Source organism: Siniperca chuatsi, linkage group LG19 (assembly GCF_020085105.1).
Source record: "Siniperca chuatsi isolate FFG_IHB_CAS linkage group LG19, ASM2008510v1, whole genome shotgun sequence".
NCBI classification, from domain to species: domain Eukaryota; kingdom Metazoa; phylum Chordata; class Actinopteri; order Centrarchiformes; family Sinipercidae; genus Siniperca; species Siniperca chuatsi.
The window spans coordinates 7921394-7935342 of record NC_058060.1 but is presented as its reverse complement, the minus strand read 5'-3'; the positions used below and the strand labels follow the sequence as shown (position 1 = coordinate 7935342).

The 13949-nt window shown below is 40.2% G+C and overlaps 1 protein-coding gene and 1 non-coding gene across 2 annotated transcripts; both read left to right on the top strand.

Moving 5' to 3' along the window:
- The first annotated feature begins 3 nt into the window (after positions 1–3).
- cul2 (cullin 2) lies at positions 4–11982 on the top strand. The gene is made up of 21 exons (XM_044176323.1): positions 4–160; positions 1336–1474; positions 1929–2031; positions 2154–2248; positions 4039–4144; positions 4394–4476; positions 4811–4907; positions 5346–5456; positions 6820–6982; positions 7166–7290; positions 7701–7808; positions 7998–8057; positions 8149–8277; positions 8540–8626; positions 8895–9047; positions 9332–9409; positions 9515–9581; positions 9894–10096; positions 10380–10481; positions 10579–10695; positions 11181–11982. The coding sequence occupies exons 2-21, from the start codon at positions 1356–1358 to the stop codon at positions 11310–11312; spliced, it is 2238 nt and encodes a 745-aa protein (XP_044032258.1). The 5' UTR covers positions 4–160; positions 1336–1355; the 3' UTR covers positions 11313–11982.
- An 880-nt stretch (positions 11983–12862) lies between these two features.
- On the top strand, positions 12863–12934 carry trnaw-cca. The gene has a single exon. It is a non-coding gene; the product is annotated as a tRNA-Trp (tRNA).
- The last annotated feature ends 1015 nt before the right edge of the window (positions 12935–13949 follow it).

Genomic DNA, 13949 nt, shown 5'->3' with positions numbered 1-13949 from the left:
AAGCAAAAAAGCTAAACGACCAATTTACGCTTGTTCATAATACACCCCCATCTAATACAATGGTATAATCCAAGAGGTAGGAAAGACCTGTAAGTGAGACAAATCAAGCCTGTGACAGCGGAGAAACTTGAGTTTTATAACAACTAAATACTGAATAGAGGTACGTACTATTCAAAAGTCCACGCTTGACTTCAGTAACCTGTTTTGTTTAACAACAGCACCATGTTTTGCCGAGCTGTCAGTACAAATGTGGGGAAATTGCAAAGAAGATGACCATTTGCTAGCGATAGCTGAGCTCTCGTTAGCTTCCTGCTAACTGACTAGCTGCTAGCCGATGCCTCAAAACTGTTGGGACTTGAGCAGGAAGAAGTAGCAAGCTTGCTAGAAGCTAGCTAGCCTTTTAGCTAGCCATCCTATTTTGGGATTGGCATTCCGCTAGCTAGTAACCTTAACTTAGCTGCCTTTTTCTGATTGTAAGGAGGCTGTTTATATAGTAACGTTAACACTTCCTTTTGAAAGACGGATATCGGCATATGTGAAATGGCTAGCAAGAAACACTGTTCATGATGATGTTGCAATGTTTTCTCTGACGTGAAATCAACTGGTATGAATGACGAGAAACAACACAGGGCCTTGTTTCTCCTACTTGAAGGGAATCAGTGATTCTTCTGGAAGTTTAGCTATATATTTTTATATGCATCAGTCTCGCTTGGTAAATTGACCAGCGACAGTAGTATTGATACCTGATGGCTACCCCAATGTTTTCACTGTTGATGAACGTCAGTATTACCTCCATGAACTTGAGCTCAATGTTTATCTCATCTGTTGCTATCATAGTAATGTGAGCAGCTGTTTCGAAGCAGGCTATTTATCATGAGACTAATTTCACTTTGCCCTATATCCTGACATCTGTCTAATTCAGTCACTCTTGATTAATGCTATTTTCAAATCTTTATAATGGTGAATGTTATTCTAAAAAAATTTGACTACAAATTTTGACATTATTTTGTAATTACTATATATTCGGAGTCACAAGCTTCATACATTAATCTTTTTATCATTATGGTTATTGTGTCACCTTGCCAAGGATACCTGTGTCTTTCCTTTGTGTTCCTACTGCTCCTTCTTAGGCCTGGTTCAATACTAAAATTTAATCCACTCACTTTGGGAATCATATGTTTGCTATAACAGTCCAAACTGACGGATGGGCAGGTGGATAGTTACATGATGACAGATGATATAGAAACTGAAGCCAAGAGCCAAGCAATTTTATCTGTTCATGTGGTCATTCCTTTATTCACTTCTGTATTCATGTGTTTTTGTTTTTTCTTTAAGGCTGAAAGAGAAACTGTACAATGTCCTTAAAGCCACGGGTGGTGGATTTTGACGAGACATGGAACAAGCTACTGACGACAATCAAGGCTGTTGTGATGCTCGACTATGTGGAGAGAGCCACGTGGAATGATCGGTTCTCGTATCCTATGCCAACTTGCTCCATATTGAAATTTAAACTACAACACAATGTTTTTGCTAAGTGTCAGAGCAGGGTTTATGGACAAGAAGTCACACAGCTGCTCAGTACAGTAAAGCCGTTGCCAGCTTGCATAGAGCTTAATGTATTTGACTTTACACACCAAATATGGCTAATTCAGATAGGCACTAATAGTTTAGATAGTTAATTTACCCTTCAGTTTTTCAAAGCGTTGTTATATTTAATATGATAAATGTCAATGTGAAATGAATATCTGTTTGTTCAGGCAGTGGCAAAGCAACAAACTATTAATTTATTTGTAGGGAATCGCTAACCAACAAAGCAAATGCTGTATCTAGTATTACATACATACTACATCTTTATTAACTGTATATTTACATCTATAGATAATGGAATCACGTTTGTCCCAATTATTTATCCTGAATTCTGACACCAGTGACATTTATGCCTTGTGTGTTGCATACCCCGAGCCTTTGGGTGAAAGATTATACACAGAGACCAAGGTGTTTCTTGAGAATCATGTTCGGCAGTTGTACAAGGTAAGCACTCACAAAGGCTCTCCAGCGGCTGGCAAAGAAAAATGTGTGGGGTGCATTTTCTATTATTCCTGCCTTGTGCTTCTTTCCATAACACCTGTCTTGCTTGTGTGTGTGTGTTTTAGAAAGTCCTGGAATCAGAGGAAAAGGTTTTAGTGATGTACCACAGATACTGGGACGAGTACAGCAAAGGAGCTGACTACATGGACTGCTTGTACAGGTAACATTGCTGCTTTTATGTCCTTTGTTTCCCTTGATATATTGATATAGTATTTGATATCATTGAGTCACTATGCTGATTCACCATTTAGTTCTGTCTTTTTTTCTCTCCTCCACCTTTATTTTTTTTTTTTCAAAAACAAAAGACTGACATTTGACAACTTTGCAGGGCCAGTTTCATTTCTTTATCAGACATATTTTCAGTTTGTAGTCTTGAGTATATGATGACACTGCTTCCTTAAATTCAGTGTGGTGTGTTCAAGTACAACTTTTAACAGAAGACGTGAGCCAAAGCAGGTGTACCAGTCTTTGTCAGCCCTGGTTCTTTAAAGTTGGCTCGGTGTGTCAGCGTCCTTAGATGCAGAGTGTACTAATTCTATCACAAGCTACTATATTCCAGCCTACAGTTTTTGTACACTTAAAAAATTACCTTGAAAAGTATAGTGTGAAGTGCCAATGGGCATTTGATGTGTCTGATTCATTCTAAATCAATACTCCCTTGGAGAGCTTTCAGATCTATTTTTATGTGTACTTCCCACCAGACTGTCTGTGCATACCTATGCCTTTTGTAATTTATTATGTCAGCGTGAGCGCTAGAGAAAGGGAGGCGCTTGGCTTTGGTAGTGACATAGTAGTGTTCAGTTCTTAATATAGAAGAGGGTCGCTTATTATCCTCAACTGATGTCTGTGTAAATATGCATGTGTATGTTTGCACCTTGTCCAATACAAATCATCATGTGGTGGAGGTTGAACTGAAGTGCCAAACTGAATCGAAACAGACTGTTAACACCTTCGATCACAAAAAGCGAGTGTGATTGCTGTATTGCTGATAGAGGCAGACGGCACAGCTGTGAAAACTACACATGATTTAAGGTGGACTGAATCAGCCAGCATAGATCAGCTTGATGACAGCCATCAAACTGCGAGAGTTAGTCTGTATGGTAGCTGCCCTGCTGCTAACTTACTCCTTGCTTCCTGAGAAATGTTGAAACACACTTCAGTGTATGCATTTCAACATTAGATTACCTGTCATATGAATTAGTTACAGCAGTATAAAGTTAGTCTTCCTCATATTGATACTCAGTGTGTTTTGGTGCAATAAAAAACTTTTTCAGTGAGATGGAAACACAGCCTTCTTTCGAAGGCATTAACTATGTTCTGTTAGCTGTCTTGACTGTTAACGGTGTTCACCAGCCAACAAGATGACTTTGTCCGCTGTTTGGTGCTGTACAGTTGGATGGTCTATTATTAATAAACAGTTTTTAATCTAAACAGATATGAATTACCTGTGTTTGACTAGTTAATGGTACGAAAGTTGGGTAATGTTGGGTTTGCCTATGCCTATTGGGTAACCATTCTGTGTCACTGGAACCATGACGTTGGCAGAAAGGAATACTACATTCATAAACTTGTAGTTGGTGTATTGATTATCCTCCCACTGCCTGGAATGCCAGATGAAAACACAGTCATTCTGTAGAGAACAGAGCTCCCCAAAGTAGCAGCCATTCATCAAAAAAATCAAACGCATAAAAAAAATTCTATACCAAGTCTCAAACGCCGCCTACGTGACGTGACGCGCCGCGTCCGTGCCCCGTGTGTTTCGGCCGTTAGGGGTTCACGAGTGAATGAACTCAACTTGCAACTGGCGGACCCTGGCAGCAGCACTTATTGTGTTTTATTAAGTGTTTCTTGATACACACTCACACATTAGATATTAGATGACATCTCCTCAAACTCCTCTTGATGGAAATGATATTTTAACAGCTTGACCTCCTACCCCACTCTGTTTAGGTATCTCAACACTCAGTTCATCAAGAAGAACAAACTAACAGAAGCAGACCTACAGTACGGCTATGGGGGAGTGGACATGAATGAGCCGCTCATGGAGATTGGAGAGGTATTGACTGATTTTCTTGCACTGGTATAAAAAAAAATGTCCTTTGCATCGACACTTCCACGCCCACTAGGGTTATTAGCTAAAAGTAAGGAGAGCACATGCACAGATTGATTCAGAGATTAGTGGGATTCAACTTCTGGGATGGAGTACCCAAGACAAGATTTCACTTTACGCCACCCAACTACAGTGACATACTCCAGGATCTGTTTACACTATTGTGATCTGCTGTCTTTTTATTTGCCGTTGCAGTTGGCACTCGACATGTGGAGGAAGCTAATGATCGAGCCCCTTCAGGGTGTCCTGATCCGGATGTTGCTGAATGAAATCAAAAAGTATGTTTTTCCACACAAGCTGAGCCACAAGATGGTGATTTCTGAAATCCACCTTTTTGTTGTCTAAAATTAATATTTCTGGCTTTTTCCAATCGTAGACATAAGACGAATAGCGACTGTAGTCCTTGTGCTCTAATTGTACACTAATTTGTTTTTAATTATCATTATTGCAATGACTGATTTCCAGTCTTTCACACTGTTAATGTCTGGACATGTAGTCTAATTAGGCGGTAGACTTTAACAGTGTTCCCACCATGCTAATAATTTCACTGCTCAGCAATACAAATTTTAAAAAAGACCCCAGACATAACGCTAGCTTCCTTGTGTCTTACAGTGATCGTTGTGGCGAGAACCCCAACCAGAAGGTAATCCATGGGGTCATCAACTCCTTTGTTCATGTTGAACAGTACAAGAAGAAGTTTCCACTAAAGGTGAGACAACAAATAATGACCCAGAGGATTACAATCATTTGTATTGTGTTTTTATATCTAATTATCAGGCTATTGATTCAGTTATGTTTAGAATGTGAATGTGCCATGTAGTCCCATTATATTCAAAAAATGCAGACATCTCTACGGTCGATATCTCCAAAACTTCGCAAATCACAACAAAACAATCTAGATGGATAAATAGCACTACAGGTAAGAGGAAAAAATATGTAGTTTTGATTTAGGGGCGAACTGTCCCGTATAATGTCTTTATTTACTGTTTGTGTGTATTGTCCAGATCACACCTGATCTGATTAACGGGCAGTGCTTTTCTCATTGTTTTGTATTATCCACAAGATGTACAGTAGGCGTTCATATAGGTCTGTGTATGTCCATGTATACTAAATCTTGTGCGGTCCACGTCCTCTTCCTGTGTTGCAGTTTTATCAGGAAATCTTCGAAGGGCCATTTCTGTCAAAAACGGGGGAGTATTACAAACAGGAAGCCTCCAATCTACTGCAAGAATCCAACTGCTCACAGTATATGGAGAAGGTAGGATAGATGGACAGATAATGCAAGTTATGTGAATGCTGCATATATTCAAGCTGCCATGCGAACCTATGAGCTGCTTTAACACTGTCATACCCTTGTGTGTGTGTGTGTGTGTGTGTGTGTGTGTGTGTGTGTGTGTGTGTGTGTGTGTGTGTGTGTGTGTGTGTGTGTCACTGTCACTGTCAGGTCATGTTAGTCTGGTGACATAAGAGTTTTAATCTGAGTATTAGCTCTACCATTAACCCGCTAAGGCTGAGATCACAGACCCCTAGGCAACTTCAGCTGCCATGATACACACACACTCTCTCTCTCTTTCTTTCTTTCTTTCATTTATTCATTCATTCCGGCAGTAATCAGATGTCTCTGTCCTGTAAACAGGATCATCATTAAAGCTTTACCAGGCTTTTTTTTTTTTTTACCTCCCTGTTTTAACATCTTATTGTCATAAAAGCCCTTCAAAGGACGGGTGTTGCATATTAGCCTCCGCTATAAACACTATGATACATGCATCGGATAGCTGTTTTCAGTGTCTGCCCCTTTTAAATAAATCATAAATTAATAAATAAAAATGTGATATGACTGTGGAAGAGCAGTAACAGACTCCGTAGTACAGTACCGTCCCCTCCTGTCTGGACAGGCTCAGTCACGGTTGCTTATCTGACCCAGTTTATAGCTGTGGGGACTGGGAGGCAGATTTGTCTCTTTCTTCCTTAGTTATCCTTACATGCCGTATCAGCTGCCCCGTCACCGCAGAATGACGTTCTAACCAATATGTTCCATACATTCAGGTATAGGTTTTGACAATTTTTTATTTTATTTTTTTTAAACACTTCACAATATTTAGTGGAGGCAGAGCTGGAAAGATAAATTGATGAAATTAGTGAATCTACCACAGGTCCTCTGTCTGCTAAAAAAAAATAAATCATAAAGGCTAAGTAAATATATTGTGATGCAAAAATGTGACAGTCTGCATTGTGGAGTTGAAAAACCGATTGCAATATTAACTAAATCTGATCAGACGCCCAAAAAACACACATTTTTGGTTGGAAGAAAAAAACACCATCATCGTAAAATACCAAGAATTGTGTAGTGTCACCAAAATAAGTGAATGGATCTAGTAATAGAGGGCATTTTTTGTTTTCTTAACTTGTGTTCTGCTACTTGCATTGGGCACAGTCAGTTTTAACCAACATATATGCCAACATATGTAATTACATAATAGATTCGGTTACATGTTGCATTTAAAAAAAAAAGTATAGTATATGTTAAAACCATGGCTTTTTGAAACCTGCATATACATTGTAATTACTGATTTGTTGCATTTGACTTCTGTCCTCCTCTTTCCGTGTTTCTCTTCCTCCAGGTTTTGGGGCGGTTGAAAGACGAAGAGATGAGATGTCGGAAGTACCTGCACCCCAGCTCCTATGCCAAAGTCATCCATGAATGCCAGCAGAGGATGGTGGCAGATCATCTGCAGTTCCTGCATGGGGAGTGCCAGAACATTATTCGGCAGGAGAAGAGAGATGGTCAGTCCACTACTGTCCTTTGTGTCCTAATGCATGGATCTTTTTAGCATGAAGCAATATATATATATATATATATATATATATATATATATATATATATATATATATATATATATATATATATATATCTCCAGTATACACATTGAGTCGTGGCATTGTGTCCTGTTGTGTTGCTTTGTTCAGACATGGCCAACATGTACACCCTGTTGCGAGCCGTGGCCAACGGGCTGCCCCACATGATCCAGGAGCTGCAGGTCCATATCCACAACGAGGGCATCCGAGGCACCAGTAACCTCTCTCAGGAAAACGTTAGTACCACAGCACTGCGTGTGTGCTGTACACACAGGATAATGGGTGTTCAAGCAGCTGTTCTGTTTTGGAAAATAGCATTGCAAGGGTTTTGAACATGCATTTCTGCAATCATGTTTTTTTCTTGATACCTGTGAGAGCTGGGAATAACTGTTACACATATATTTATTTAGCTTTCATCACTGGCTGTTGTACCGCTGAAGCTTGAAGGCAGCTTGATTTGACAGCTTAATGTGATGTTTTTATGATAAGACATTACAAGTTAAACTGTTTTGTCATGTCACTTCTCCTGACATAGAGGTTGCAGCATCTGAGATTGATTATTTCGACTGTTGAAAAAAAAGGCCATTTTTGTCTGTTAACTTGAGCTGCAAATAATTTGGCTTTTAATTCTCTCTCTCTCCTCTAGATGCCAACCCTGTTTGTGGAGTCAGTGCTGGAGGTTCACAGTAAATTTGTTCAGCTCATAAACACAGTTCTAAACGGAGATCAGCACTTCATGAGTGCACTCGATAAGGTATTAAACCCCAGATGCTAATAGCTGGTGCCTCATTAAGCAACATACTCATAACAGTCACTAGATGACAAAAGTGTGGTTTTTGGCAAGTTCCTTTTTCCTAGTATACTTTCTGTAAGTGCAGAACTACAGTTAGTGTTTTATTTTTTTCACCATTGAACTGAATGTGTTGATATCTCTTTATCTCAGGCTTTGACGTCTGTGGTGAACTTCAGGGAGCCCAAGTCCATCTGTAAAGCCCCTGAACTGGTAAGTGCGCACACACACACACACACACACACACACAGTATTATACACAGTGCCTTGACCAGGTCATGTCCCTCCCGGTGTCTCTGTCCAGCTGGCGAAATACTGTGACAATCTGCTGAAAAAGTCTGCAAAGGGAATGACAGAGAATGAGGTGGAGGACAAGCTGACCAGCTTCATCACAGTGTTCAAGTACATAGACGACAAGGACATCTTTCAAAAGGTGACCAGAATTCCTCTTATGCTGAAATATAGCAAAAACACAAACGCTTCAATTTAACTTTTTCTCATATGTTGTGAAATTCTACAAACCTTGACTAGGAGGGTGGTTTTGAGCTTAAAATAGTTCAAAAAGTATTCGCCTCATAGTGTGTCCATTTTTAGTATCCTCAATAGTTTCAAAATACAAAATACTAATTTTGAATAAACTTTGTTTCAAAGAGGCACTCTGTTTTTCAAGTCTTGTTTTTCTTTCTTTCCCACAGTTTTATGCCAGAATGCTAGCAAAGAGGTTAATACATGGTTTATCATTGTCAATGGACTCGGAAGAAGCCATGATCAACAAACTAAAGGTAAATCCAAAGAACGTGAACATTATTAACTGAGACTTGTGATATGTCTGACACTGCCAGTGCCTCATCTAAAAAGCACTCGGCATGTGATTCTAAGTCAGAGGTGGAACCAGCCCACAAAGCACGTCATTCCTTTGAATGTCCTGTGGGACATTCATGCGAATACACTCATTACGTCTCCTGCGTTTCTCTCTTTTGCTTAGTTTTTTTTCTTCTTTTATTACCCCTCTGTTCAAACCCTCTCTTGTCTTCCTCCCTATTTCTACAGCAAGCCTGCGGCTACGAGTTCACAAGCAAACTCCACAGAATGTACACAGACATGAGCGTGAGTGCCGACCTCAACAACAAGTTCAACAATTTCATCAAGACACAGGAGACGGTGGTGGACCTGGGCATCAGCTTCCAGATCTACGTATTACAGGTGAGGAGGACTCCGATATGGCTGACATCCCTCACTCATACCAACAGCCATAGGATTAAAGGCAAGGCCTTCCTTGTTTGAGAACATTGGCCTTGTTATTGCCACTTCTACGTCTGGATTTAAAAATCTGAGAATATTATGAGTATTATTAGATATTTGTGTTTCCAGTCACTATATTTACCCTGGCTTTATCAGACCGGTTTGATTCTACAGACCAACACTTGTGTTCCCCCGTTCTCACTACAAATGTGTAATGTTGTGGTGTATATGCCATGTGGTTGCAGGCTGGAGCCTGGCCTCTCACGCACGTCCCCTCCTCCACATTCGCCATCCCTCAAGAACTAGAGAAGAGTGTGCAGATGGTGAGTTGACTCTGATGAGCACAGCTGAATTGTCCGTTGTAGAGGTTGATACTGATTAAAGGAGCACGTTGCAAAATAAATTCTGTCTTCACCTCCTTTTTACAGTTTGAGTTGTTCTATAATCAGCACTTCAGTGGGAGGAAGTTGACCTGGCTGCACTATCTCTGCACAGGTAGCACAAACACACACCGCATGCGCTATTTAAAGCTGAATTATGCAAGATTTGAATGTAAAAAATGCATCTGTTTGAGCCGGTATCTGAAAGTGTGACTGCAGCTGAAGATCCCTAGATTTGGTGCATCAGAATAGCTATTATTATATTATATTAAACCAAAAAAACAAACAGTAGCACACCCAGGCAGGTGTACACTCATGGAAGAGAAAAAAAGAAACTATGATATAATCAAGGAAACAGGGTAAATAATAAGCTAGCTGCTTCAATTCTATGCACCACCATTCATCTGTGTGCGCTCGTCTCAAACAGGTGAGGTGAAGATGAACTACTTGTCCAAGCCCTACGTTGCCATGGTGACCACCTACCAGATGGCTGTGTTGCTGGCCTTCAACAACAGCCAGACGGTGACATACAAGGAGCTGCAGGACGGCACCCAGATGAACGAGAAGGAGCTACAGAAGACCATCAAGTCCCTGCTGGACGTCAAGATGCTCAACCACGACTTAGAAAAGGTCTGCGCTTTCATGTGCAACAAGTGGAATTTGAAGTAAATCGAAGTAAAACTGAGTCTGACAGCATGGCGTTTTGTCATTCGCAATGGGTATTGATTGGGAAGCTTATGTTTATTTGTACCAGATGCCTTGTCAGGTCCTTAGCAACCTCTGTTTATGTTCCAAAACACTGGTGACATATCCCTTCCTTCCATCCCTACCCACCCACGCTCCGTAAGCTCATTTCAGACATGTGGAAAGCGATGATTATTTTAATACAGGATGTCTTCCCCTCTGCTCACAGGAGGAGATTGAAGCCGAGTCCACGTTTTCACTAAATATGAGTTTCACCAGTAAAAGGACAAAGTTCAAGATCACAACGTCAATGCAGAAAGACACGCCACAGGTTAGACTCCATCCTTTCTCGAGCTTCTGCTGTGACCCCGTTGTTTGGCAGCCATGTTGATACCTAAACCCTTGTCCCGTATCTGCCTGATCATTAGGAGATGGAGCAGACGAGGAGTGCCGTAGACGAGGACCGCAAAATGTATTTACAAGCTGCTATAGTGAGAATCATGAAGGCTCGCAAGGTGCTGCGACACAACGCCCTCATCCAGGAGGTGGGTGGGAGTCACCTCAACTCAAAATGTTCAAATAAGTAGCTGTCAAAGGGATTTTATTCTTTTTCCAGTACCTTCCTTTGAGGAATATACACATTTTGTTTTCCTAAACAATTTTGTGGCCATATTTTGCTCATTGAACAAGCCAAACTTTTCAAGCACAGCAGTGTTTAATGTTTCCTTTATCCTTTTGTCTCTAGTCTTTATAGTCTTCCCAGGGGAGAACTTTGTTTTCGAAGCCCACACATGTTCATGCCTCACAAGAAAAACATAAAGATTCACAAAATAAATACAGCAGGCATATAAACACATATACATTTGTTTATACATTCATGCCCCTACATGTATCCCCACATGTCACATATACAGTGTATACACACATGTACAACCGCACACACACACACACACACACCTAAACATAGTATTCAGTGAGATATTTTGCTAAGGGCTGTTTTTCACTGTTTTTCAAATGTCCCTTTGCGCAGGTCATCAATCAGTCCAAAGCCAGGTTCAACCCAAGTATCAGCATGATCAAGAAGTGCATCGAGGTGCTCATCGACAAGCAGTACATCGAGCGAAGCCAGACCTCGGCAGACGAGTACAGCTACGTCGCATAGGCAGAAGAGCCGAGCCAGGGAGCGCTTACACACAAACACTCGCCTGTGTGACTGACCGGCAGATGCAGGTTTAAAACGTGAAATAAATAACAAAACAGACTCATTCATCCATTTAGGTTTTGGACTGTCGTTGTCTGCTGTGATTCTATGCGGTGACTAAAAGTAGGACTGGTGCCTCCATCTTCGAAAACAAGAAAGGTCATCGTGTCGCGTCAGACAGCACCCCACAAGACCCTCCTCCCATCCCCACCCACCTTCTGATTTTTAAGCTGTTTACAACATCACCAGTGCCACGCACCTGTGCGTCAAACGACAAAAAGAAAATGCCTACAGCTGTTCGAGAGGAAAGAGCTGCTAAACATACTATTCGACCGAAAAGAAAAAGGAAAAAAAGAAAACCGGGGAAAGAGCCAGTTGTGACATCAGTGACACATTGGTGGCTACACATTTCAAAAAAAAAAACATGCTTTCTTTTCTCACGTTTGCAGTTGTTGTGTGTTTTATTTTTCTTTCTTTGTTAAATGTACTGAAGTTAGGAAAAAATATTGTAATAAAACTGGTATACTGACTATTGTATCTACTTTCAAATGTAAAGAAAAAATGAGGTGACAAACATGATCCTGCTGCTTGTCAAATAAATAAATAAAAACACTGAAAGGTTTTATGTAAACGTTTGTCAAGTGTATCCATATTTTAGTCATTTCGATTGTTTGTCAATGAACGTGTACTCTGATACTGAAATGTTTTCACCACCACGTTTTCTGATTCCCTTTGATTTACTGATCATCAAGCTGATCATCATTCGTCATGACGTCAACACAGCACAGCAGCCAGGAATCTCCGGCAACAAAATGAGGAAATTCAAATCACCCTGTCAAGAAACTAAAGAACAACTGTAACTGAACAGAAGCCACTGAGTCGGGCAGCAGACATTTTGACTCATCGTAGTAAAAGTGCAGAGACCTTAAAGCAGTCTTGTGAAAACTTTTCCCAGCGTTCCTCTCGACGGATATTAAACATTGACTCAAATAATGGTAAATATAGTAAAGTAATAGTAAAATAATAGCGAGTTAGACTTCTGTAATGAACAACTGGGTATGAACAAATTTGAAGTTCCATCGAATGAATGGCAACTAGAAGAAGAAAAAGCGTCACGCGCACATGCGCGTTCGGCAGCGTTTTACTACAACCACAGCGCTCGCGAGGTGAGCGCGTGAGGCGGCCGTTGTGCTGTCCGCTGTCCATGGTGCTGACGCAGGCCAGAATGAGTGAGAACATCTTCCTTATCGGGAGGAGGGAGAAAACCCGGTGCTCAGAACGTACAGCAGTAGTGGATGCAGTTATCCACGAGACTGCTGCGGGAGGAAGAAATCGTTGAGAATGTTTTCCATGCAGGAACGCGTATTCGCCATGTTTATTTCATTTCTAATGTATTGTTTTAAACGGTGACATACGCGCAAACATAAAAAATAAATATAAATGCTATGTTCTACTGCTCCGTACACTTTTAGGAATTTCTATTGGCTTCTGTCACGAAATGTTCTGTCGAAGACCTCGTGGCGCAACGGTAGCGCGTCTGACTCCAGATCAGAAGGTTGCGTGTTCAAATCACGTCGGGGTCATGTCTTTTCAATACTATACTGAAGGTTATGGCTACTGCAATGGTATAGAATGTAAATATACACAAAATTATTGTCCGGTGGATGGAGGACGAAAAATGTTAAACTGTCAGTTAATGAATGAATGTGCAAATAAATACAGGTATCAATAATTGCATAAATACAACAATGAATAAATGTGAAAATAAGTAAATGCTGAAGTAAATAAGTAAAAGTCAGTGGTTATATTATTCTGTTTTGTATTCTTAATGAGGTGGGAGGACTAGGTGAGCCAGACAGAAGCAAATGATTCCTAGCAAATCTTCCATGTACATGTGACATCACCCATTGTTTTGTTTGTTTTTGTTGTTGTTTTTTTATAACACTTATTGAAAATGATTTCTTTCACAATACTATATTTTATAATCATCAGGGAATGATGGAATGTGGCACAGAATAAACAAAAAGTTACAAGTGAGAACAATTTACTTCCAAGACAGAAATATGCATAAGGAGAACAAGAAAAAAAAAATCATACATAATATACACATCCACACAAGAGGTTTACTTAAGCAGGCATAATGTTAAAAGCTTTGCATAAACTGATAAAGTGATATCTATGAAAATGCATCAGATTTTATAAGTTCATCAGATGTTTTGTATTCAAATTCATTTATTTAATAATCTGCAAGGTAACCAACTATACCTGTTGAATAAATGTTGTAGAGTAAAAAGTATAGTATAGTAATATTTCCCGCTGAAATTTAGTGGAGCAGAAGTTGCACACAACGATAATAATGAAGTACCTCAAACTGTACTTACAGGAACAGCTCCACATTTTTGGAAATATGCTTATTCGCTGGAAGAGAGTCGAGAAGATGAGAAGGTCGATACCAGTCTCGTGTCTGCATGCTAAATGTGAAGCTGACACCAGCAGCCAGTAAGCTTAGCTTAGCACGACGACTGGAAACGGAGGTGCTTTAATCAAACGTTCTCCAACAACAGGGAACATTCTGACGTTGGCACTTGTCTTAATATG

Bases quoted from the DNA above. Each gene is read 5' to 3' on its own strand.
- cul2 (XM_044176323.1), top strand. From the start codon at position 1,356: ATGTCCTTAAAGCCACGGGTGGTGGATTTTGACGAGACATGGAACAAG. The intron at 7,291-7,700 runs GTTAGTACCACA...TCTCTCCTCTAG, and splicing joins GTAACCTCTCTCAGGAAAAC to ATGCCAACCCTGTTTGTGGA. The intron at 8,058-8,148 runs GTAAGTGCGCAC...GTCTCTGTCCAG, and splicing joins TCTGTAAAGCCCCTGAACTG to CTGGCGAAATACTGTGACAA.